Below are 25,415 nucleotides of genomic sequence, written 5' to 3' on the forward strand. Positions count from 1 at the left end.
ATTACATTTAACAGCGGTTCCAATAGGAGCTTTCCAGATCATGCTAGTGATTAAGAACTGTCTGCCAATGCAGGAGACATAAGAGACACAGGTTCTATCCTGGGTCGTGTAGATCTCCTGGATAGGGCATGGTAACCCACTCCAGTATTCTTGCCTGGAAAATCCCATGGACAGAGGGGCCTGGAGGGCTACAGTCCATGGGGTCACAAAGAGTTGGACACGATTGAAGTGACCTGCAGACAGCACAGCCAATTCCAGCAGAACTCCATCTCTAAACTTTAGCACGTCAACAAGCTGTTTTCCTGGACCTCCCCCCATAATTTGTTCAATTCTAACATGTAAACACGTGGTCCCTGTCTCAGTTACTTTTGTTAGAAACTGAATAAAATCCTAACCTCCATCATCAATGGAAAATCTTAAATAAATTACATTGTGTTTCTACCGTGACATACAGTGATTAAAAATAATGAGGCATTTACAAATACATAACATGGAAAGTTGTCCATGATCTATTGGTGAGTGAAAAAAGAAAACTTTAAAACAAAGGATCCAGCAAATGAATGGCAGACACCCATATATGCCAAAGAATGTAAGAAAATATCTGTAAGACTTTGTCAAACTCAAGAACAGGACTTGGGAGAGGGGTAATGAGGAAAAGTTATGATGTGATCCTATATGCTTCTGAATTATTTACTTTTTTCATAATGGGCTCATGCCATTTGTATAAGGCAAAAAATAATATTAGGAAATGGGCTAACAATATTTGATGATACCATGATTTAACTAGATTTCCCCGCATTATTTGTTCTATTTTATTTTTCTGACTTGATTTTCCTTTTCCTTCTCCATACACAGCCTAGATGCCAATTACACTGAGCTTTTTCTTTTCTAAACATTTTCTTATGCTTCCATCTCAACCCACAGTATTCTAGTTCCTTAAATTTAATTTCTCTAAAGAAAATCATGCACATTTTATAATTTGGTACATATTTTATAAAAAGAAGAGTCTAAATATTCAGGAAATTTTCTGCATTTTGAATCAAAAATATTTTATAAATTAAACATAATATTTCCTGAAGTTTAAATTTTAAGAAAATAATTAATGGTTACGAAGTTTCTGTCTAGGTAATTATATTTCTTGTAAAAAGATGGTTTACTTAAACATTAAGAACATTGTGACAGCCTTGAATGATTTTTAGAATGAGGTGGAGTGCATACACGCACAAAGAGAAAGATGCATTTCATTCGAAACATTAGAAAATCCAAAAACAAGTTTCTTACCATTGTGAGAGTGAATGGATGGTTTTCTAATGCAGACACACTGGGACAATGTAGAATAATATACTAAAAAACAACAAACAACTTTTAAATGACCAAGAAAGAAGTTCAAATATCTTAATAATGCTAATTTTGAAAAAACAGAATAAGGGTATTTTAAAAGTTGCTGGACACTGACTCACCTGGCCAGGTCTTGCTTTAAAATTTTCTTTGACCATTCGGATTTCCACGACATCTGACGGATGACTTGTGACTGAGATGATGGTGACTGGCTTGTTGCTCCGGATACACCTGTAAAGCCTTTCAGCACAATATAGGCACAAAGGTCCAGAAATCCAAAGCCAGGTCTAATGGAGAATTTTTGAAATACACTTTAAGAAATACTTGTCTTATAGGACTCTTTATATCCTGCCTCACTGCTTATTTGACACATTCTGGTAATAATACAGCAATGATAATTTAATCTGTATTTGAAATAACAAAGTGTAAAGAAAAATGAGTAAAAAGCAACAGATGCTCACTGCAACTTACTGAAACAAGAGTAAAGTATAAAATAGAAGGGAAAGTAATGTCAGGACCCTACCTTATCCTATAATATTATAAATACTGAGTTGTAAAATCAGTTTATTGAATGCTTGATATTATCTGCTTGGGGCTGTGCTAAAATACATTATATGCATTTTTTTAATATTCACAATAACTCTTTGAAGCAATTATTGTCAGCCTTAATTTTCTGATGAGGAAATTGCGGCTTAAATATGTAAATATACTCTGACCAACCTCTATAAACTAACATGTAGGAGAAAAAGAATACAAAACCAAATTATCTTGCCACTATCAAGGGTATAACTACCATTAACAGGTGGTTTATTGTTTCATATATCCTTCTGGGCCCACAAGAATATATGTTGTATATATACAATATCTTTCTCTAAAGGAAGAAGAAAGAGAAGTAAAAGCTCAAGTAAATCTGGAGTATTTTAGTAAACAATGTACCAGTCAAATATTTGTTTAAAAAAATGAGAACCCTAGGTATTTTTAATGCACACAATATGCATGCATAATATACATATACAAAATGTATAACCAATGTAAAATATGTATATGCACATATTTTTAAGCATGGGCATACCACATGTGTTGTTCACAATTTACTTTTACATAATATAATATGAACAGAAGATACTACTTAGAATTTGGAAACCATGACAATTTTGCATGTACGCTGGAGGCATAACCCTGATCCCAGGATAAGTGCATAGCCTGTGTGGTCAACCTTTCTCCTACAACTACACACTTTATCTCCCTCAAAACTTGGAGGCCCCCAACCCAAATGTATTTTCATGGTCACCTTTTAAAACCTAATCTATAGAGTTATTCCAGAAGGTCCTTCTTCCTTCCATGCAAATCATGCCTGCTCCTCACATTTATTGGGTTGGCCAAAAAGTTTATTCAGATTTTTGCATTCCCATCTTATAGAAAAACCCAAACGAACTTTTTGGCCAACCCAACAGTTAGGAACTGTGTGCAGAGTAAGCATCACAGGACAACCTCTGCAACTTTGGGACAGTTGCTTAGCCTTTGGGCATCACACAAGTAAAATGGGACTCACAATACCTGCCTTCCCTAACATAAACCATTGTGTGAAGCCAGAAAAGCTCTGAAGATTGTAAAGCTTAAAAGAAATTTAGAGGACTGTTATTAATAAGAAAACAAGACTAACACGCTCATTCCAAAGGCATCTACAAATCACTATCTTTCGACTCCCCTTTCTTCTTAAAACAGACATTCAATTTCACTATTTCCCGACTTTCATTTGGTACAGACACAGAATACAGGGTGTAATATCCACGTGGGCAGCTCCCATGGCTACAAGGGAAGATTATGATTCTTACCAAACTACTAGTTGGCTATTTGGGGAAGAGGTTTCGTAAGAGCAAGGTAATTTGGTTTTGTATTCTTCTTCTCCTACATGTTAGTTTATAGAGGTTGGTCAGAGTATATTTACATATTTAAGCCACAATTTCCTCATCAGAAAATTAAGGCTGACAATAATTACTTCAAAGAGTTATTGTGAATATTAAAAAAAATGCATATAATGTATTTTAGCACAGCCCCAAGCAGATAATGGCAACCCACTCCAGTATTCTTGCCTGGAAAATCCCATGGACGCAGAAGCCTGGTGGGCTATAGTCCATGGGGTCGCAAAGAGTCAGACACGACTGAGCGACTTGACTTGACTTTGAAGCAGATAATATCAAGCATTCAATAAACTGATTTTACAACTCAGTATTCATAATATTATACATAATATTGTACCATAATAATATTATACCATAATTTCCTCATCAGAAAATTAAGGATGATGGTAATTGCTTCAAAGAGTTATTGTGAATATTAAAAAAGCATACAGTATATTTTAGCACAGCCCCTAGCAGATGATACTAAGCATTCAATAAATTTATTTTACAGCTTAGTAGTGTTCATAATATTATACATAATATTACACTATACTGTAATAATTATTATTAGTAATACTAGTTTCTTCACTATTATTGTTCTTATTCAACCCACTTTTCTCAATGCATAAGGAACGTATCTTTGCCACCTTTCTTATGGCAAGCATCAGTGCCACAATTTGCAAAGATCATATGATGAGTTAAACAGGAATTTTCTATATTCTGTAATATCATAGGTCTATCCCATTGAACAGTAGGCTGGCTATTATGTAATAACACGTACTAATTTGCTACTGAAACAGCCTGAAACCTTCTCTTCTGGAGGAATAACTGCTATATTACCTTCAAAAACATGTTTAAATGCAATGTTGATCAATTTTTTATAGGGACATGGACTTTGCAGAGATCAGTAAAGACACAGGACTAATCTGACCTGTGGAAAATTAGCTTGGAACCTGGGCTCTTCCATACAAATCTTCACAAATGCGTTCTGGGTAAGTTCATCAGGCTTTGAAAATCCTCCAGGAAAAGATTTGTGAAAATGTTCTGAGAGATGCTCTGGTAAATGAGTATTCTGGTAGTGGGTTCCATTAAGATTAATGCAGCCAGGAGGGTGGGTATCTAAATTAGTTTGATACTTCAGCAGCCCTCTAAAATTCATAAAACAATAAAAACAAAGAGATAAAAAGGAAATTGAAATCACAGTCACAGTATAATAAAATAACCTTTTTTTCTTGTTGACTTCCACATACCATTTATTCAAGAAGTGCTTCTCATATGCCTTACATAACAGTAATTGAGAAATCTTAAAAATCTTAACAAATTCATTACTGTGGAACTAAATTAGAAAATTTGGCCCTCCCCCAAAATATACCATATGAACAGAAGATACTATATAGAATTTGGAAACCATGACAATTCTGCATGTATTCTGGAGGCATAACCCTGATCCATAAATCCATGGTAGGGAAGAGGCATGCAATCTTTCCAAATATTCTTGAATTTGACAGCTTTTATTTCAAGTCTATTAAGCATTTATACAATCACATAGAAGTTTTCACTTCAGTAAACACTATAATATGAGTACTTTCACTATAATTTCAAACACAAATGGAAAAGTACAGGGTTCACATTTGATTTGGCTAAGACGAGACAAAACAAGCCTTGCTGATTCACAGAGAAATGTTAAACAAACACGATAACAGAAACTGGAAACGTGCATCTCCTATGGTCTGAAAAAAATTAATACACTCCATAAGACCCTAAACCTGTGTACTTTTCAATTTCTCCATAAACAAGAACCACAGTAAAGGCCCACAATAATGAATCAGGAAGGAAAATCTAAAACCCTAAAATCCCATTCTGATTATTTCATATTTTGTGAGATTTAAGATAAGTCTTCAACTTTCTCTGTTCTGTATTTTTTACCAAAAGGAGTTAAGTAAGATCTACTTCATAGGGATAGTGCATCAAATCATAGATTTATATGAGTTTTTTTTCTTTTGCATAAGTAAATCTTGAAGAAAAAACTAAGACTTTGAAAAGCATTGAAATGTTTATTTTAATTTTGAAAATATTAAAATTTTAGTTTCCAAAATTCTTTTTCTTGGTTGGCTACGAGTGTTTTAAAATTGCCCTTCATGCTAACCCTAACCCTAAACTTTCATGTTTTAAATTACCCAAATAATTTTAGTATATTTAAAAAGTACATCTTTAAGTTTACCACAGCTACAATAATTATGTAAATGATTTTCACAAAGATAATATTTTAAAACAACAAAGACTATAACAAGAATAATGGTATGAAATAGATCTAACATATGAGAGTTAGGAAAGCAATGATTAAGTCTTTGGTGGAATGTACCATCTACTCAACTTGGTCATTCTCTCATTTTCTCCTGATGCTTATGCTCAATTCCCTTTCACTTTTCATTTTATTTTACTTTCTTCCCATAACTAATCATCAGAGAACACACAGTACATGTAATGAGCTTCTAGGTAGTGAATTACATTACATAATACCCAGGGTAGGCCACACACACATTTTTTTGAAGTAATGTAAATATGGTCTAAGTATGGAAGAAATTAGGAGAAGGCAATGGCCCCCCATTCCAGTACTCTTGCCTGGAAAATCCCAAGGGCAGAGGAGCCTGGTAGGCTCCAGTCCATGGGGTTGCTAGGAGTGGGGCACGACTGAGCGACTTCACTTTCACTTTTCACTTTCATGCATTGGAGAAGGAAATGGCAATCCACTCCAGTGTTCTTGCCTGGAGAATCCCAGGGATGGAGGAGCCTGGTGGGCTGCCATCTGTGGGGTCGCACAGAGTCAGACACAACTGAAGTGACTTAGCAGTAGCAGCATGGAAGAAATGCACAGATATTGTACAAGTATGAGAGAAGTATGTAATTCTTTATAAATTTCTAGTCACATAATACAATTGCTGTGCCATTCTACTTAGAAAATCTGATAATTTGGTACAGCTTTGATTACAAGTAATGAGTTACCCAAACTTGCTGCTCCTACTGACTACCCTGAGGGTAGTGGCTGACAGGTAGACAGGCCAAAAATCTGGAGCAGTTTTTCTATTGGCCATAAATTGAACAAACTGGGATAATGCAACTGGCATGATCCTACATGGTGCTACCAAGTTCAAGAAATACACAAACCTGGCTCCTAACCCTTCAGAAACTTAAGATCCAGTTTAGAAGGTATCTTTAGAGAAGCTAAACATAACTCAGACCACAGATGATGATTTGATTGGAGTGACTTAATGACAGCTTAGTAATGTATAGTAAGTATGAGGTCCAGTCCAAAACAATTTATATTGATTTCATATTATCCTCACAACAACTACTGTAAATAGGAATAACTATTTATCAATTAAGAAACTATTTTAACAGATTAAGTAATATCACAGCAAGTAAGTGGCAGAGCTAAGATTTGAACCCAGATTTGACTCAAATTTTATGGCTCTTCACCTCTTTACTATACAGCATGCTAACTCACTGGATTACTAGATCCTCAAAACTTTCATTTGAAAAAGATAAAGGACGGACAGATCAATATTTACTAAGAAAGTATGTCAGAAAATTTGTAAACATCTATTTCCTACTTGAGTTTCTCTGGTGGCTCAGTGGCAAAGAACCCGCCTGCCAATGCAGGAGACACGGGTCAGATCTCTGGGTTGGGAGGATCCCTTGAAGGAAATGGAAACTCACTCCAGTATTCTTGCTTGGAGAATCCCATGAACAGAGGAGCCTGGTGGGCTAAAGTTCACAGGGTCGCAAAAGAGTCAGACACGACTTAGTGACTACATAACTAACATAACTAAATAACTAAACAACAATAACAACGAATTTCCCACTTAAACTTCAAAATGACATACAAGGTGTTTTTATTCCCATTTTACAGATGAGAAACCCATATTGTGCAGGTCAGAGATTCAGTCAGCAGTAGTCAAAGCATGGGGCTTCCCTGGTGGCTCAGATGGTAAAGAACCTGCCTGCAATGCAAGAGACCTGGGTTCAATTCCTGGGTTGGGAGGATCCCTTGGAGAAAGGAATGGTATGGTATTCAGAAACTTGATCTCCCTCATTCCAAAAACCTATGTCACACAAAGAAAATAAGTAGGTTAAAGAAGGAGACATCCAAGAAAGGGGTTCAATATGAACAAAAGCCTGGAAATTAGGTCAGATAGAGTATCGTGTGTCTGTGTGTGTGTGTGTAAGAGACAGAGAAAGTGAGAGAAAAAGAGAGAGAGAAAGAGAGAGAGAAGGGGCTGCTAAACATCAGGCAAAGGAATGTAATTTATTCCTTCTCCTAAATCATAACAGCATTCAGGTTGGACATTACCCCATGTACAAATGGTCCTTATTAGGATAAATGTTGTTGCCATGCAGTACAAATCTTCAGTTCAGTTCAGTTCAGTCGCTCAGTTGTGTCCAACTCTTTGCTACCCCATGAACCACAGCACGCCAGGCCTCCCTGTCCATCACCTACTCCTGGAGTCCACCCAAACCCATGTCCATCGAGTCGGTGATGCCATCCAACCATGTCATCTTCTGTCTTCCCTTTCTCCTCCTGCCCTCAATCTTTCCCAGCATCACAAATCTTCAGACCAGTCCAATCAAATAAACAATGTTGTTCCTGGTACATAAAGTAGCACAAAATTTTCTAAAATCCCTTTTACTTTGGAGAGCTTTATGTTATTTTAAGCTGTTCTCAAGTTTAATGGCATAGGTTACCTATGTCTATGCCCATTAAAGTGGTATTTTCTTTGTCTCAGAATATAATTATTGTCATTGAAGGAACACATACTAAAGAAAAAAGATCTACAGACAGACAATGATAAACAAACAAAAATTACCATTCATCAGAAAAAAAAATCAAGCACAGAATCTTGGGGTTTTTGTATAAACTGTGTGTATTAGTCACTCAGAGGTGTCTGACTCTATGCGACCCCATGGACTGTAGCCCACCAGGCTCCTCTGTCCATGGAATTCTCCAGGCAAGAATACTGGAGTGGGTACCCATTCCCTTTTCCAGGGGATCTTCCTGATCCAGGGATTGAAACTGGGTCTTCTGCATTGCAGGCAGATTCTTTACCATCTGAGCTACCAAGGAAGCCCTTTGTATAAATTAGGTGGTAAAGATACTGAGGAGTTCAAAAGGTAGGACAGTGGCAGGTTTTGAACTTAGTATCAAAAGGAAAGGTGGTACATGCCAGACAGGTGCTTGCTGCTTTACTATTCAATCTATTTCCACAAACTTCATAACACATGTATGTGGTACAGATGAGTGGCCTCGAAGGAAATTCAAAAAAGAGGGGATAGAGGTATACATATAGCTAACTCACTTTGCTGTACAGCAGAAACTAACATAACATTGTAAAGTAACTACATTCCAATAAAAATAAGAATAAAAGAAGATCAGTCTCCTCATCTTAGAATGAGTGAAAACATTCAGAGCTGTTGGTAATCTGCCCAAGACCACACTGTCAGTCAGCGGTCAAGTCAGACAAAGGCCATGCTCTTCCGGTGTACCAGGCTTGCTCTCCCTGCAGAATTTGCATTCTGCTTATGAACAATACTCTGAAATCAAAGGCCTAAGTATGCAAAGAATACAATTTTATGGCTCTACATGACTGTATATATCTAAAAAAAGGAAGTAGTATATTTCTAGCTAGCCAATAATTTTATGTTATTTTTAAAGTTCAATGAAATGCAATAAACTTACCTTTTCATTGTATTAGTGAAAAACGAGTGTTCATTTCTTTGGTACTAGTGCAGAACTACGGGATAGTGCAGATAGCTAAGGGAGTTGGTGATGGACAGGGATGCCTGGCGTGCTGCAGTCCATGGGGTCACAGAGAGTTGGACACAACTGAGCAACTGAACTGAACTGAAGTGCAGAAATTCTTAGAACATGCAACCTTAAATAAAACATCTCTTTAAAAATATATTTCAAGCTCCTAAAATACTTTCACTCTGAAGAATTTTGAATTTTGTGGTTGTTCAGTCGCCAAATTGTGTCCCACTCTCTACAACCCCATGACTGCAGCACACCAGGCTTCCCTGTCCTTCATCTCCTGGAGTTTGCTCAAATCCACGTCCAGTGAGTCAGAGATACCATCAAACTACTTCATTCTCTGTTGACCCCTTCTCCTCCTGCCCTCAATCTTTCCCAGCACCAAGGTCGTTTCCAGAAAGTCAGCTCTTCATATCAGGTGAATATTGAATAGTAATGCACATTAAATATTATAGACATGGGATTGATAGATAAAATCAAATATCATCTTTTAATCTAATTACTTCAGTGTGACAACATTTGTTAAAACGGAGTTCCATATGTGGTCTCAATGATTTATTTGAGTCCCTAGTACCTATACGTATTTCAGCAGACCTAATATACCTGCCTTTCTTTAGAGTTTAATGCAATAACAAAGCTCATTTGAAGTAATGCTTTAAAAAATGCACAGCTCTCCTCTGTACCTGCCAAGTAATCCTGATCTTCCTCATTGCCCTACCTCCCCACTGAGATATACCTATTTCACACTGATTATTATTTAAGTTTTGGGACTGATTAATTTAAATGATATAGCCTCTGCCTTCAAGAAGCTTACAGTTTGGTGCACTGCCACCCGAAAGCACTTTATGTGATGGTGGAAATGATCTAAATCTGTGTTGTCCAGCCATGGGCTACTTGTAGCTGCTGACATGTGGTAGTACAGGCAAAAATTGAATTTATCATATTATTTCACTCTAATTAATCTAAACTGAATAGCCATTCCACAAATTTAATGGGTATAATTAGATATGAAAGCAAGAACAGCAACAAAAACCCAAAATCAGTAATGCTATATAGATGTGTAATGACCTCTAAAGAATATACAGAGATGATGAACTCTGATTATGACATTCTGGAAAGGGCTTCATGGGATAAGCAACTGAAGGAAATGGAGATCCCAGTGTAACAGGATAGGGAAATGGAATTCCAATATGAGAGATTACAATGAACAAAATACACTGTTTATGCCCAAACTAGTAGAAGGGCTAATATCTTGTGCATTATATATTTCCCTTATAACCATACTCACTGTCAAATCTCTTCAACTCTCCAGCAAGTTTCTTTCATATTTAAAGTCTTCAATGTATTTCTAGCGAATTAATTTTTCAAAGCAAATAATAACTACATAATTTTTTAAATATGGCAAGTGCATCTCAAAGTTGAACACTCTTATATTGTTGTATCTCTTAAAATTAAATGAAAAACCATTTGAAAATGAAAAACCATTTGAAAATGAAAAAGGAAAGAAAAAGATGTTAGTCAATTGGAAGCAGAAAGTCTTGCCAAGTTAAGACAGTGTACAGTAGGGGATGGAGGTACACAGACTATGGGAATAAGAATGCTTATTACTAATTTTTTGGGGGGTATTATGTTCCAAAAGAGAGATTTTTAAGTATCTGTGGGAATGTCTAGTGTTCTTCAATCATGAGAAATCAAGGATTTTATGGTTTATCAAAATATGTGGCTGTGGACACAATTGTTTTTACATTCATAAGGATTTCAAGATGCACTTTCAACACTCAACAGCATTTCCACAAAACAGGTTTCCTTCTATTTTTCCATTTTGCCTCAAGAAATACTTCAGTTATACTACTAACTTTTTAATGCCTGGTTGTGACAAAGTCATTGAAAGTAATATAGTACACAGAATAAATCCTTACCAGATTAAAACACAGAACTCACAAGAACATTTTCTAGTAAAAGTTAAATACTACAAAACACTGTGCCTGCCCAAAGGAGTGTCACAAAATCATCTCTACTTTAATTGCAAGTTACAAATTTCTAACAAAGGCAGTGTAGCTTATGAGACCTTTATGTTTTTAATGATTTTAATCCTTTTTTAAAGTAGAGGAAAAAGTCCCACAAGGAATGTATTTTTTACCTAGTATTCTATAACATACAAAATGCTCCTTTTCTTTATAGAAAACAATATAATACCTAATTACTGGCCGTCTTTTCACTTTGCTTCAAGTACAAAAAACAAAAAGCTTAAGAAAATAACAAAATACACCCAAATTCAATATTTCAAAACCCACTGGAATTCACCGGATTCTGTGGAATCTACTAGAATGTACACTACTTAAGATCAAAGATTTGTCTTGTGTTTAAAAGAGGGCCTGTAATTCATAATGTGTTAATAAATATTCATTGAATGGATTAATAAATTCCTGAAGTATATAAACAATTTTTGTTCTGTCTGTTGAAACATTTGATTAAGTAGTCATCTGGTTTTAACAGAGATGTTAGTTTGAACTCGTTCTGACTTCAATAAAGATGTCTAGACTTTCACAAATGGCATTTAGTAAAATAAACCATGTGTGTACACTCACCTTTGCAAGGAACAGCACTAAATTAGTCTACAACTAAGAGTATCCCTCTTCACCCTTGAGTACTGTGAAGTCCAACCTGAGATCTCAGTCCTGCCCTGAACTGAGTCCACCCTAACCTAAGTCATCAAGAAAGTCAAGCCTATCTCAGCATCCTCTGAAGGTAGAGTGCTTTTCTAAGCTAAGTACCCAGTACATCTCAGGTAAAATGTAAATGTCTGGATATTCACCCAACCAAAGCTTCTACTCTCAGCCTCACTTTGTCTGGTCTAGCCAGCTTCTGGCTAGAAACTTGCCTTTGCATTCTTTCCTGGGCTCCTGCTTTGGATGCCTGAATGTATTTGCATCCTTCAGCTTGACTGGAGCAACAAAACGGATGTATGACCCCTGTGGTCTCAAGGGCTCCTACTCTGAGAGTGGCTGCTGTTGCTGCTAAGTCGCTTCAGTCGTGTCGGACTCTGTGCGACCCCATAGATGGCAGCCCACCAAGGTTCCCCCGTCCCTGGGATTCTCCAGGCAAGAACACTGGAATGGGTTGCCATTTCCTTCTCCAATGCATGAAAGTGAAATGTGAAAGTGAAGTCGCTCAGTCATGTCCAACTCTTAGGGACCCCATGGACTGAAGCCTACCAGGCTCCTCTGTCCACGAGATTTTCCAGGCAAGAGTACTGGAGTGGGTTGCCATTGCCTTCTCCAACTCTTAGAGACACATTGTAATTGATTAAGTGCTCTGTCCCCATCATCTTCAAATGCTTAGCAATTTATTATCAAAGGGCCCTGCATTTTCATTTTGTAGTAAGCCCTGGAATTAGGTATCCTGCCACAGACTCTGTGTGGCTGGCAAAACAAAGCCTTGGAATCTAAGGACCTAGGACTGAGATTCAAACCTTCCTTAAGTGTGCAAGTAAAATAGGTCATTCTAATAAGCTTCTTCAGCTGAAAGAGAGATAGTACCTGTTATCCTCTACTTAACAGGTTTATAAAGGAAAGGGCTTTGATCTCTTGGGAAGGAAAAAATATGTTAGCATCTAATATTTGTTAATATTTCCTCTGCTTTCAGGCTTTATTAAAATGGCAGCATGGGATAAAAGGATTATTCCACATTTCAGAAAAACACTGATGTATTGGAAACATTGCTTATAATAAATTTAGCCCTTGTTCCTTCTCCTTCCTCTCCAACCTTCTTACCCTGTACCTCCAGCCAGAACCATTTGTTATTATAAATAAGGCCCTAGGAGAAAAACCTAGGTTAAAATTACATGAGAAAGTATTCAGTCTGAAGTTCACGATTTCTATCCTCAAAATGGGGAGAAAGTAAACTCACAGTTTAGAAGATTAAAAATTCATTAATAAGTATAGCTTATAGCATAAATTGAGCTTCCCTGGTGGCTCAGTGGTAAAGAATCCACCTGTCAGTGTTGGAAATGTGGGTTTAACCCCTCGGTCAGGAAAATCCCCTGGGGAAGGGCATGGGAACCCACTCTAGTACTCTCGTCTGGAGAATCCCATGGACAGAGGAGCCTGGCAGGATACAGTTCAGGGGTCGCAAAGAGTCAGACACAACTGAGCATGCCACACGCACACACACACAGTAAAAATCAATTTATGTACATGAAAATGTCTTGTATATATTACTTACATATATCTATATATGTGGCATCCTTATGACAGAAAATACCCCATAATCTCAATCCCCACACCTACCTGGCTTTCAGGATAAAATATCAACAAATGGAAATAAATCATAAGACTTTAGTTAGGAATTATTACATAAAAAATCATTTTTACCTAAGAATGAAAATAAATCCTGTGAATAGGAAATTAGAAATGAGAAAAATACACACATATTTAAAGGTCATAGCTGTATTGAACATTATATTTATTAACATACGGAAAACATAAAAATATTATGGAAGGGGACTTTGGATTGTATATAACAAAGACTTACTTTCTCAGGAATTTTACTCACACTATATATTTAAGTGAAAAATTAAAAACCAAAAAGTGAAAGAAGACAAAGAGATGAAAAATTTTCTCCCATGATCCAAAGAATTTTTAGCCACAGAGGCACACAAAATCTCCAATAAAAATATGCCAGTCTACAATACAACCAAAATAGTCAAGACTTCAAAGTTAATTCCTCTGGCACATGAATTGATATTCTAGTTGCCATAATAACTTATTATCTCAACAACACTAAATGTAAGTGACAGGCCCAGAATGGCAAGCCAAGTGACATTTAAACAAATACACAGATTATTTTTATTGTTGTCTGCAATACTTTGAAGAAACCTGTAAGGGCCTAGAAGTACAACACATTCCTAGATAAAGGCAAATTAACACAATTCCATGTAATCCGGCAAATACTGAGCAAATGAGGATTTGTGAAAGGAGTTTCACAGATAAAGATCAGTAAGAAATAGTCCTATCCTAACCAACAGGGACCTAGTGTCTAGCACATGGAACTCTGCTCAGTGCTATGTGGCAGCCTGGATGGAAGAGGTGTTTGGAGGAGAATGGACACGCGTATATGTATGGCTGAGACTCTTTGCTGTGCCCCTGAAACTACCACAACATTGTGAAGCGGCTACATCCCCACACAAAACAGAAAGCTTTTTAAAAAGGAAATAATCCTATTTTCAAAACCACTGCAATTTACCTAGGATATATCACTCTGTTGAATTTTCTTTTCTCTTTGGTATTCTAACTCACAGATGCATAATGGAGATAGGCTGCAGAGAACACTGGGATTTTCTACTGTTCAACTACAACTTCAGCTATCACCTGACTTTCTCCCTTCTACCTAAGGTTTTATATGCGTGTGTCTGCGTGTGCTCAGTTGTGTCTGGCTCTTTGTGACCCTACGGACTGTAGTCCACCAGGCTCCTCTGTCCATGGGATTTCCCAGGCAGGAATACTGTAGTGGGTTACCATTTCCTACTCCAAAGGATCTTCCCAATCCAGGGATGGAACTGGTGTCTCTTGTATCTCCCACACTGGCAGGTGGATTCTTTAGCACTAGCACCACCTGGAAGCCCATTATTATTCTGTTGTTGCTGTTTTTCAATCGCTAAGTTGTGTCCAACTCTGCGACCCAGTGGACAGCAGCACACCAGGCTCCTCTGTCCTCTATCTCCCAGAGTTTGCTCAAATTCATGTCTCTTGAGTCGGTGATGCTGTACTGCTGCTGCTGCTAAGCCGCTTCAGTCGTGTCCGACTCTGTGCGACCCCATAGACGGCAGCCCACCAGGCTCCCCCGTCCCTGGGATTCTCTAGGCAAGAACACCGGAGTGAGTTGCCATTTCCTTCTCCAATACTTTTGGCTTAACCCACAGCTTCCGGGCCTTCCTTTCACGTGGCTTTGCCAAGTTTCCATCTGACATTCTAAGAAGGGCAGGTGCCTCTCCCCGGGAAGAAAATCCCACAAGCCTCTCCTCCTTCCACACCAGAGTGGGTAAAAGGAGACCTTAGTACAAGTGCTTCTAAAAGAGAAGATTCTTGGGAACCAGCAACTTCTAACATTTCATTATGTTTCATAAATACCTTCAACAGTATATTCTTAATTTCCTTCTCCTGAGGGCATAGTAGAAGAAAGATAAACCAACATAATAAGCCTCATCTCATTAGTATTTGTCTGCTCCAGGTTAACTTCGTGACTTTTAATTCCTACGAAGCTGACAATGCCTCTGGTTCACTGTACTTATTGACAAAGGCCACTCACTGTGTTCCTTGGGTTTAAAGAATAAATGTTTTTCAAAACACACTCATAGAAAGCCATTCCTTTTCAAGTTTCTGAAAAAATGATTTAAGCAGAATATAAATCATGCTCTACAATGAACTCATGCCAGTAAGTAGTCCCAAATGGCAGAAATCTCTGTTTAAAAGAATAATTCAGGTATCATTTATGTATAATAATAAAATATGGTCTGAAAAGTCCAGCTGGCTCAGTTATTAATATTTACTATTATTTGGCTCTCACTGTCATCTACACATCTGAGGAGGACCTTTCCCCTTTCTTTTCCAGAATTCTCACACTATATTTCGCCTCTTATGTAAATAAAAAGTAAAATACAATTACCACCCACACAACACTTCCTAGAGCTAAAGCCAGTGGGAGTGCTGTCTTAAAATTGAGAGGCTAAGGTGCCAAATCTCATTTACAATGCGTTCCCTCCTTGTGCCTTTCAAAGGAGTCGGTGAGGCTCTGGGCTGAGACTCTGTGACATTCATAATTGCTTTTCCCTCCAATATCCCTTTTATCAGTAAGTGAGAATGGCAGTATAGCTCTCCTCTTGATGAGTTTTTCAAATGAAAATGAAGAAAGAAATGTCCAGTTACATTTATGTCTGGAAAGAGGAAACATTTTTGGCTTTTTAATATTTTTTCTGAATGTCTTCTGAATTGAAATATCTTTAAATACAGTGTAAAAATAACAATCTCCTATAAAAGTATATTAAAAATGAGGAAAAAAATTCCTTAGGAGAAGGTTTGTCTTAAAGTCCTGAAATAAACCTTTATCATTAAAATCTATTGCCCTTTTGAGATCTAACAACATTATAAAGATTGTTGCCCTTTCAAGGAATATTCTCTGATCTGCTAAGCAATTTTCATTACACGTTTACCAGATTACTTTGCTAATAGGAAAATCTGGGCTCTTAAAAAAAAATTATTGTTCAACCAAATAAATGTGGAGTTTCTTCCTTACACAGTTATTTATATTAGTGCAAGTATAATTTTTTTCCTGCTAACATTTATTCAGTATATCTATATTCTACCTACATTGCTGCATTCACTTATTTAAACCTATGAGACAACTCTATCATATGGATATTCCATTATTAATCCCATGTAGTGGATAAACAAGAAAGGACAAATTATCTGGCAAGGTCCTATAGCTAGTAAGTGATGTAAGCTCTTAATTGCCATGCCACACTGATCTCCTAGGGAAAAAATAATATATTTTAAAAATCCATTTAATCACTGAAAAATAATTTGAGTTTGCTGCTGCTGCTGCTGCTGCTAAGTCGCTTCAGTCGTGTCTGACTCTGTGCGACCCCATAGACGGTAGCCCACCAGGCTCCCCCGTCCCTGGGATTCTCCAGGCAAGAACACTGGAGTGGGTTGCCATTGCCTTCTCCAATAATTGTGTTTAGTATATACGAAATATTCTTTTTTTGGGTGCCAGGCAATAGAAATGCTTATAAATACTAATGGAAAAAAATCTAATACATAGGCAAAAAGAATAAAAACTAGGTTAAGCTAAAGGCATACACAATCAAGTTAACTGGGCTTCCCTTGTAGCTCAGTTGGTAAAGAATCTGCCTGCAGTGCAGGAGACCCAGGTTTGATTCCTGGGTCAGGACGATCCCCTGGAGAAGGAAATGGCTACCCACTCCAGTATTCTTGCCTGGAGACTTCCACATACAGAGGAGCCTGGCAGATTACAGTTCATGGGGTCAAAGGAGTCGGACACGACTGAGCGACTAAGCACACAGCAAACAATCAAGGTAATTGGATCCTAAATAATATTGCGTGTAATATTTTCAGCAAAGCTAAGACTTCCACTTAGCCAATATAGACTGCATACCCCAGGAGAACCACATTTAATTTCAATTTCCAGTTTTAAATGGGATACAGGGAAGCCATGCCAATAGCCAGCTTGATTTAGTAGTTAAGAATGTGGGCTCTGGAATCTATTTCAAACAAGAAACAACTTCATAAAAATTAGAGCTTTCCAAAAACAGAATGGGATTTTCAAAATTAGAAATTTACTTAGATATGTTGTAGGGAGATTGAAAGAATCTTGGTCAAAATCATCTTTTGAACTTTCTTCAAAGTGAGATTTTATAAAAATAAAATTGACTTTAGAAAATTATATAAAGCAACTGCTCCTCCTTATTATAAAAGTCAACAATTTCAAACAGCTTTGCTGTTGAATTAAAAAACTGTCTACAATTTCTAGCCTATGTTGATCCTTCAATTTTCTGCACTACTAGAATTCTGGAAAATAAAGTATGTTTACACTTGGAAAATATGTAGTTTAAAATTGCCTTTAGCACTTTCAATTGATTTTTTTTTAATTTCAAAATAATAATCAATGCTTGGAGACTAAAGCTTATATATTACATTGTTCTTCTATACCCTATTATTGTACTTAACATATTGATGGAGAAAAAGCAAATGACCAGCAAATAGTGAGTTTCTGTTCAAATCTAAAGCATACTCTACTAGAAACTTCAGTATAAATTCAAGAAGCTTGTTTTGAATAGCTGTACTTTAGTTGTATAACCAAAAGCTAGACAGTAAAATTAACAAAGCATTTTATAAATAAAAATATATCTAAGTCTTCAACAATAGAACAAATAATAGCTTCAATAGATTTACTTACAGATAGATCTTTTGCAATAAAAAAGAACATTTTGAGAAATGTTCCATTTTGAAAAAACTGTAAGATTTATCAGTAGTAGTTTTTTCCCCATACCAGAAGCATAATCTATGTAGCTTTATTAAAAATTAAACTTCACAGAATTATAAACTTTTAGTTAGAAGATGAGTAAATTCTACAGATTTGAGTTATAGCACAGTGACTACAGTTAAAAATACCATATTGTATACTTGAAATTTGCTAAGAGAGTAAATCTCAAGTGTTCATGCCAGAAAAAGAGGTAACTGTGTAATGTGATAGAGGTATTAATTTGCTTGTACACTTTAAATATATTCTATTTTATTTGTCAATTATTCTCAATTAAAAATTAAACTTCATAAAATATGTATACTACAGAATGCTTAAAGTATTGTGTATTTGTTGCATGACACATTTCAGTATTAGAATAATTATTTTCTTCATTTTTATCTATAATATGCAAAGAACTATTAATTCAGTTGGTATAATAGATTGAATATATAAATCATTCTTTAGAAGTGTTTGGTTATTTCTTTATATAAATTAAAGTCACTTTCTGTTTATGACCCCTGTTCCACAAAAGTAAAATCAAGATTTAAATATATATTGCATTTCCCCCCATAATGGAGACAGAACTCATTACTCTCTAAATTTCAGAAGTCTATGTAAATGCTTGAATCTTTGAAAAGTGACTCTATTTGAAATACAAAGAAACAGATCTCTTCAGAATTTTAATTTAGTACAGCTTAAAGGCAAAAATATGCATAACTAACTTTACCAGCAAGTTACTGTATTTTTCTCTAATCTGTTATAGCTAGAGATAGCAAGCCCAGGTAAATCAAGATATTAAGCTTTAAAAATAAAAACTTAAGACCCTGCATAATAGGCTCTATGTTCATCCACATCATTAGAACTGATTCAAAGGCGTTCCGCATCATATAGACTGAAGTAAGTCAGAAAGAGAAAAACATATATATGGAATCTAGAAAGATGGGGCAACAACGGAGATGCAGACATAGAGAACAGGCTTACGGTGGTGAGGGGATGGAGGTGGGGGGACTAAAGGAGAGTGTAACATGGAAGCATGTACCCTGCCATGTGTAAACTAGATAACCGATGGGAATGTGCTGTATGACTCAGGCAACTCAAACCAGGACTCTGTTACAACCTAGATGGGTGGGAAGGGGTGAGAGGCTGGAGGGAGGTTCAAGACCGAGGGGACACATGTATTCCTATGGCTGACTCATGTTGATGAATGGCAGAGGCCAACACAATATTGGGAAGTAATTTTCCTTCAATTAAAAATGAATAAGTTTGGGAAAAAAACTTAAAACCAAATTTTTAGAAGCATTGAACTCTCTAAAAAAAAAAAAAAAAACCAATAAAACACTATGGGTTTTTGAGTCAGAATGCCTGGATCTGAAAGCAGAATACATCAGTTAAGCAAACTTTAGCAAGTTATGTACTCTCCCTAAACCTATTTTCTTATGTAAAGGGTGTTTAATAGTATTATTTATTCTTATAGAACTATAATCCTTTAATAGTATAAAGCATCTAAATCATTTTGAATTTATGCTTGGCATATAGTAAACATTATGCAAATCTTTTAAATTAGTATTACCATTAGTAGCACATACGTTTAGTCATAGTCCACTTTAATGATAATAGCCCTGGACAACCAAACAAGCCATTTAAAGAACAGAATATAAAGCAGATTTTCTCTACCAAGGGCTTTCTTGGTGCTACAGAATATGCTAGCCCCACAAGGGAAAAGAACAGAACACAGAGGTTCCACTGACTGTGGCCCTCTCCCCGTGTGGCAGCCATGGCCAGCTGGAAGTCGGGATTACGTGTGGCCATATATCTGTGTGTGTGTGTGTGTGTGTGTGTGTGTGTGTGTTTTAGTTCTCAGTTGTGTTCCACTCTTTGTGACCCCATGGACTGTAGCCTGCCAACTCCACTATCTGTGGGATTCTCCAGACAAGCATGCTGGAGTGGGTTGCCATCCCCTTCTACAGGGGATTTTCACAACCCAGTGATCGAACCCGGGTCTCCTGCACTGCAGGCAGATTCTTTACCATCTGAGCCACCAGAGGAGCCCAGCCACATGTCTGCTGCTGCTGTTGCTGCTAAGTCGCTTTAGTCGTGTCTGACTCTGTGCGACCCCATAGATGGCCTCCTACCAGGCTCCCCCATCCCTGGGATTCTCCAGGCAAGAACACTGGAGTGGGTTGCCATTTCCTTCTCCAATGCATGAAAGTGAAAAGTGAAAGTGAACTCGCTCAGTTGTGTCTGACTCTAGCGACCCCACGGACTGCAGCCTACCAGGCTCCACCGTCCATGGGTCTAATGATCTACAATTATATGTTCTAGAACCATGATACAGAACAAACTAAACCAGGACATGGGAGATAGTAAACCAGGACATGGGAGACAGAGGTCCATAAAATGCTGATATCTAAACCAGTGGCCTCCAAAATTGGAGGAAAAACATTTTGAACATGCAGCTTGAGATAAGTATACCATTTATGGATAAGATTTACTGTACTGAGAAAGTATATTATAAAACATTCTGAAGAAAAAATTAACAGCAGGCCTGAACTTTTCTCCACATACTGTCTCCCTGGAAACATTCCGGGTTAAGACAAACAAGGAGTGACAGCTGTGTTACCAGTCGGCATTGTTTGTTACGGAGGGAACACATCTGGACGAGGAGGATGCTGATTCAGCTTCCTGATGCAGTGTGTTCTAGCAACTGAGACCATCCCTTTAGGAAAGCTGGATCGTTATCAAGAGATTGATTCCTGTGGAGCTTGAGCCTTCCCCAAGGCAAAGTAGTCCTTATCTACCCACACGATCTCACCTTAAAACTGAGTTACTACATAGGAGGTAATGCAGAGAAGGTGGAAAACGGTTCCTGAACATCTAGAGGGACTCCCACTGAAGATGCATCTGACATTAGCCTGCTGACATTCTGTTTCCAGTCCTGTATCCTTCTACTAAACCAAGTGAATCTGGTGCCGAACAATAGCCTACTGTGTCATATTAGTGTGAGTGTTAAAACCACAGGTCCACTGTGGTAATCATACAGACATGAACATACACAAAAAGTATATTACTTACATCCTCTAACATAATGAATTATTTTAAGCACCATACATTTGAGTGTACTGCTTGGGTCCACATAAGGTTTCACAGAATTTGGGGTATATTTTTTGTAACAACTTGGAAGCTATTGTTTTTCCCTCTGATTTTCTGGTGTTTTTCACAGATGTTTTTTCCTTTGGTCCTTGTAAATCCTTGGCTTTCTCTGCAAATACTAGTGCCCTTAGGACTTCTTAAACTAAAAATTGGTAACTCCATTGTTACAAACTCTGCAGCAGCAAGACATAAGGAATTCCTGAAAATTCAAACATTAAATATATTGAAGTTCTTCACTTCCTGCTCATTTTCTTTTAAAGTTTATCAAGATATAACTATAATAGTATACATATATTCCCTCTAATTAAATTTTTTTAAAAAATTAGAGAAAAAGATATAATTATAGAAGGCTTTAAAATCTACAACATTGTGGGAGAAGTAATTTTGTCTTTCCATTTTAATATACTTTTAGGCTAGTTTCATTAAAACATGCTATGTCCAAAATAGAGCAATTCATCCCACTCTTGACACTACCCTCAATTCCAGTAACCAAACAATTTTGCCATTTCCTGTGAAAATTTCTATAGACTCATCTGTCATTACCCCATTTTTAAGCACATGTGATTTTTAAAAGTTATTAAACTTACCCTGATACATGTAACATCAGCAACATGTAGAAGACAAAGAAGAGATTATGAGTATACCAGAAGATGTCATAGTTAGAAACTCTGAAAAAAACAAATAACTTAATTTCAATTTCACTTCCTACTCCGTCTCAATAAAACAAGCATGCATCCTTTCAAATACATGTCACTATTGAAAGTTGAAATATGAGTTCGTCTGAGACTTATCTATTAATATCAACATATTAACATACCATTGCAGAAAACTGACAAAAATTATAAGCAACACTTTATCATCTTGAAGATTCTTTGTATTTCAAATAAAGATACACGGAAAAAATTAAAATCAGGTGTTTATTTTTAAATTATTATGATGTAAGGTTAAGGAGCAGGCAACAGTCTGCTAATGTGTACTACTGCTGCCTTTGTTTATCAATATTCTCAATTTAAAAACAACTAATGTTTCTATCCTAATATGTATTTTGAGGGTAGTTCAAAGGAAATTCAGATGGAGATAAATTAATGTTCATCAAAATTTTATATGATTTTTCTAGACAGTATATAACTTTAATATCTTGCGTTACTACCCTGGGGGAGGACCAAGATTCTAAAAAGGGAGGGGTACAATAAACACAACCTATAAAATGTTTGAAAGAAGTAAAAAGACTATCAGTTACTTATTTCATATATCTGAGTGGATGTTCAGGGAAGCTATCTGATAAAAGCTTAGATGATTCTGATAACAACCCCTGAAACCTTTTAGAACCCCTGGGTTAGGCAATAATCAATACAGTCACATTTACTTCAGTCACAGATTGCTACCACAAACAAGATCAGTAACACCCTTATAACATGCACTCTCTTGCATATATCTGATCTTTTTTAATCTACATTTCTAGAAGTAGAATTACGTCAAAGGACACACAGTCTGTAAGGTTTCTTTACATACACCACTCATTGCTCTATAAAACATGGTTATCAATTAAGAACCCAATCACAGTGTAGGAGTGCCTGTCTCCCCAGACCCAGACTCAACTATACACATCTCCAGTATCTTGGAATTGGGTATTATTTCGTTTGTGTTACTTGCTTTCAATTCTTCGGTGACTTACCTGTTCGTAGAAATTACCCATTTCTACAGCATATTTCTCAACTGTTGTAAGTAAACTATTCAAATTTAAGAATGTACTAGCTCCAAAGAAGGGCTTCCCAGGAGGCACTCCTGGTAAAGAACCCGCCTGTCAGTGCTGGAGACATAAGAGACACAGGTTTGATCCCTGGGTGAGGAAGATCCCCTGGAGGAGGGCATGGCAACCCACTCCAGTATTCTCACAAGAAGAACGGAAGAGCAGCCTGGGGAGCAGCAGTCCACAGGCTCACAGAGTCAGACACGGCTGAGGCAGCTTAACACGCACGCACAGTTCCATATGAGTGCAATACTGTTCCCAGGAACATGCTACTTTTTAATTTTTATAATGTATATTGGCATTCAGGAGTTTCAGTTTTCATATTTTGAGATAGCTAAATACTTCCTATATTTCCCCTTGTCCATTATGAGCACTGATAACTATAAGTTAAAGTTTCCTCCAAATCTTCAGTGGTGCAATTTTTCACAGGTAACTTTGTCATGGAGCTAGAATTTCATTCACTTCAGCCTTCCTTTCCTCACAAGCTTGCAGTGGCAGCTTTATTACTTAGCAGGTTCTCACATATGGCAAAGTCCTCTTCAGGTCTTTCTACCAACTATCACTTAGTTCAAGGCCTTGGTCATTTTTGCAAGTAAGTCCTATTCTGTTTTTATTAATTAAAGTATAATTTTCTTATAATATTATATTAGTTTCAGGTGTACATCATAGTAATGCCCTATTCTAAGTTACTGAGGCATATTTTTTTTAATGTTTAGTTAAGCCACATCTTCCTTTTATTCCACTTGGGAATATTTACTTGAAACATCCCCATACACAATTCCTTATCACTCAGAATATTTGACTGAAAAATTTTTCCAAAACAGGAAATTATATATAGAAACGTCTCTAGTTCCCTCTTAGTTACACAGGAAACAGAATACTGCATTGACTAAGCATTTGGGTTAATCAAGACATTTTCTACATATGAAAATGAAGATAATCTGAAGGAAATCTAAATAGTCTGACCAAGAAACATCAAAATAATGGCTCTGACACTCACCGTATCGCATATGTTGAAGCTGTAAACATCAAGAATAGTACCAGTACCATGCAGACCCCTGTCAGGCCAGGAACTATAAAAATATACATAAGTACATTTTAACTTAAGTCATACTGAGAAAAAAAGTACAAAAAATTATTACCTTAAAATTCAAAGTACTAGGCTGCTCTGTGGGAAGCCTAATTGAAATCATCTATCTCCTTACATGTTCTCTGTCAAAAAAACCTGGTTTTTTTTTGAATTAGCATTAGTTTCAAGGTACTTAAGGCAAAGTAGAATCTTTTCCACCTTTCACAGAAAAGTCCCTTTTGGTATTTTCAAATATTCCGATCAGAATGGTGACTACATGCACACTTTGACAGGAACATAACTACAGCAAACAGCAATGAGTAATGCAACAGGACACAGCTGACATCCAACATCCTAACTACTTTGGTTTTCTCCATCAGAGTCAATGTCAAATAATTTCTTTTGGACTTCACTATCTAGAAAAAATTTCCAGAAAAAATAAGCAAAACCTGAATAGTTCTAAAAACCACAACTTCAAGTGTAGAACAAAACATGGTGAATGTGAAGAAAAAAGTTACAGTGCTGATTTTTTAAGAATACTCTCAGACATAATTCCCCTTAGAATGGAAAATATTTTAAAATCAGTGTTTCTGTAATTACATAACATTTGTTCTTAAAAAGAAAGCGTGCAAACATGTCATTTTACAAAATTAATACTGGCGTAATAGATTGCTACAAGCCTAGTGTTAGCTCATTAGAGGACATCCAAAAAGAATAGGTGATATGCTATATCAAAGAGCGAAAAATCACAATAGTCTCATTTCTTATTATCTTATTGCTATCAAATAAAATAGTCTATGTTACGTTTATCTACTCTTACAATCACATGAGCAACAGTAAGTACTAAATGACCTAGCTAAGAAAGTCCATCTCAAATCTTTCTAGAAAAGGTACTAACACACTTCTGTCTCCAAAAGTATAGACACCTCCCTACTCTTCTTCTTGACAAGGAAGCACCTGTGCAACAGAAGGCCCATCAGGGAGTGAGAGCCATCAACAGAAGCAAACAAGCTGAGGATGACACCAGGGCAATACTGATAGGCATCATTAGGGTCACAGAGGGTATAGAATGGTTGGAAAATAATATTGGAAATTCCAATGCAGTAGAAACAAGTTTCCACTTGAAAAGGGCCACATGAGAAATAAGGGAGTCGGTCTATGGAACTTAATACTTGAGTACACCCTCCTTTTCACTCTTCCCAGTACACAGATTTGGAAGCCTAACAAAACTTGCCTTTCCCTAATGCCCCAATCCAAATCATCTCCCCTCTAAATTCTTTCATTGGGCACTCCCTTTGCTATTGTCTCTCCCATTGCTTTACTTCCTGGGGGTAACAGAAGACCAAGATAAGTACACTAGTT

General features: G+C 36.7%; 1 protein-coding gene across 1 annotated transcript in view; it reads right to left on the reverse strand.

The window, feature by feature from the left end:
• Positions 1–1,127: 1,127 nt before the first annotated feature.
• LOC104980051 (NADPH oxidase 4-like) overlaps positions 1,128–25,415 on the reverse strand; it is a 31,167-nt gene continuing 6,879 nt past the window's right edge. The window contains exons 2-6 of the mRNA XM_010828622.1: positions 23,985–24,057; positions 21,822–21,902; positions 4,171–4,387; positions 1,461–1,625; positions 1,128–1,344 (exon numbers count right to left, since the gene is read on the reverse strand). Coding sequence (XP_010826924.1) covers positions 1,165–1,344; positions 1,461–1,625; positions 4,171–4,387; positions 21,822–21,902; positions 23,985–24,057 — 716 coding nt within the window. The 3' untranslated portion in view covers positions 1,128–1,164. The remainder of the gene's footprint in view (positions 1,345–1,460; positions 1,626–4,170; positions 4,388–21,821; positions 21,903–23,984; positions 24,058–25,415) is intronic.

This window comes from Bison bison, unplaced genomic scaffold (genome assembly GCF_000754665.1).
Source record: "Bison bison bison isolate TAMUID 2011002044 unplaced genomic scaffold, Bison_UMD1.0 scf7180017858676, whole genome shotgun sequence".
Taxonomy (NCBI): domain Eukaryota; kingdom Metazoa; phylum Chordata; class Mammalia; order Artiodactyla; family Bovidae; genus Bison; species Bison bison.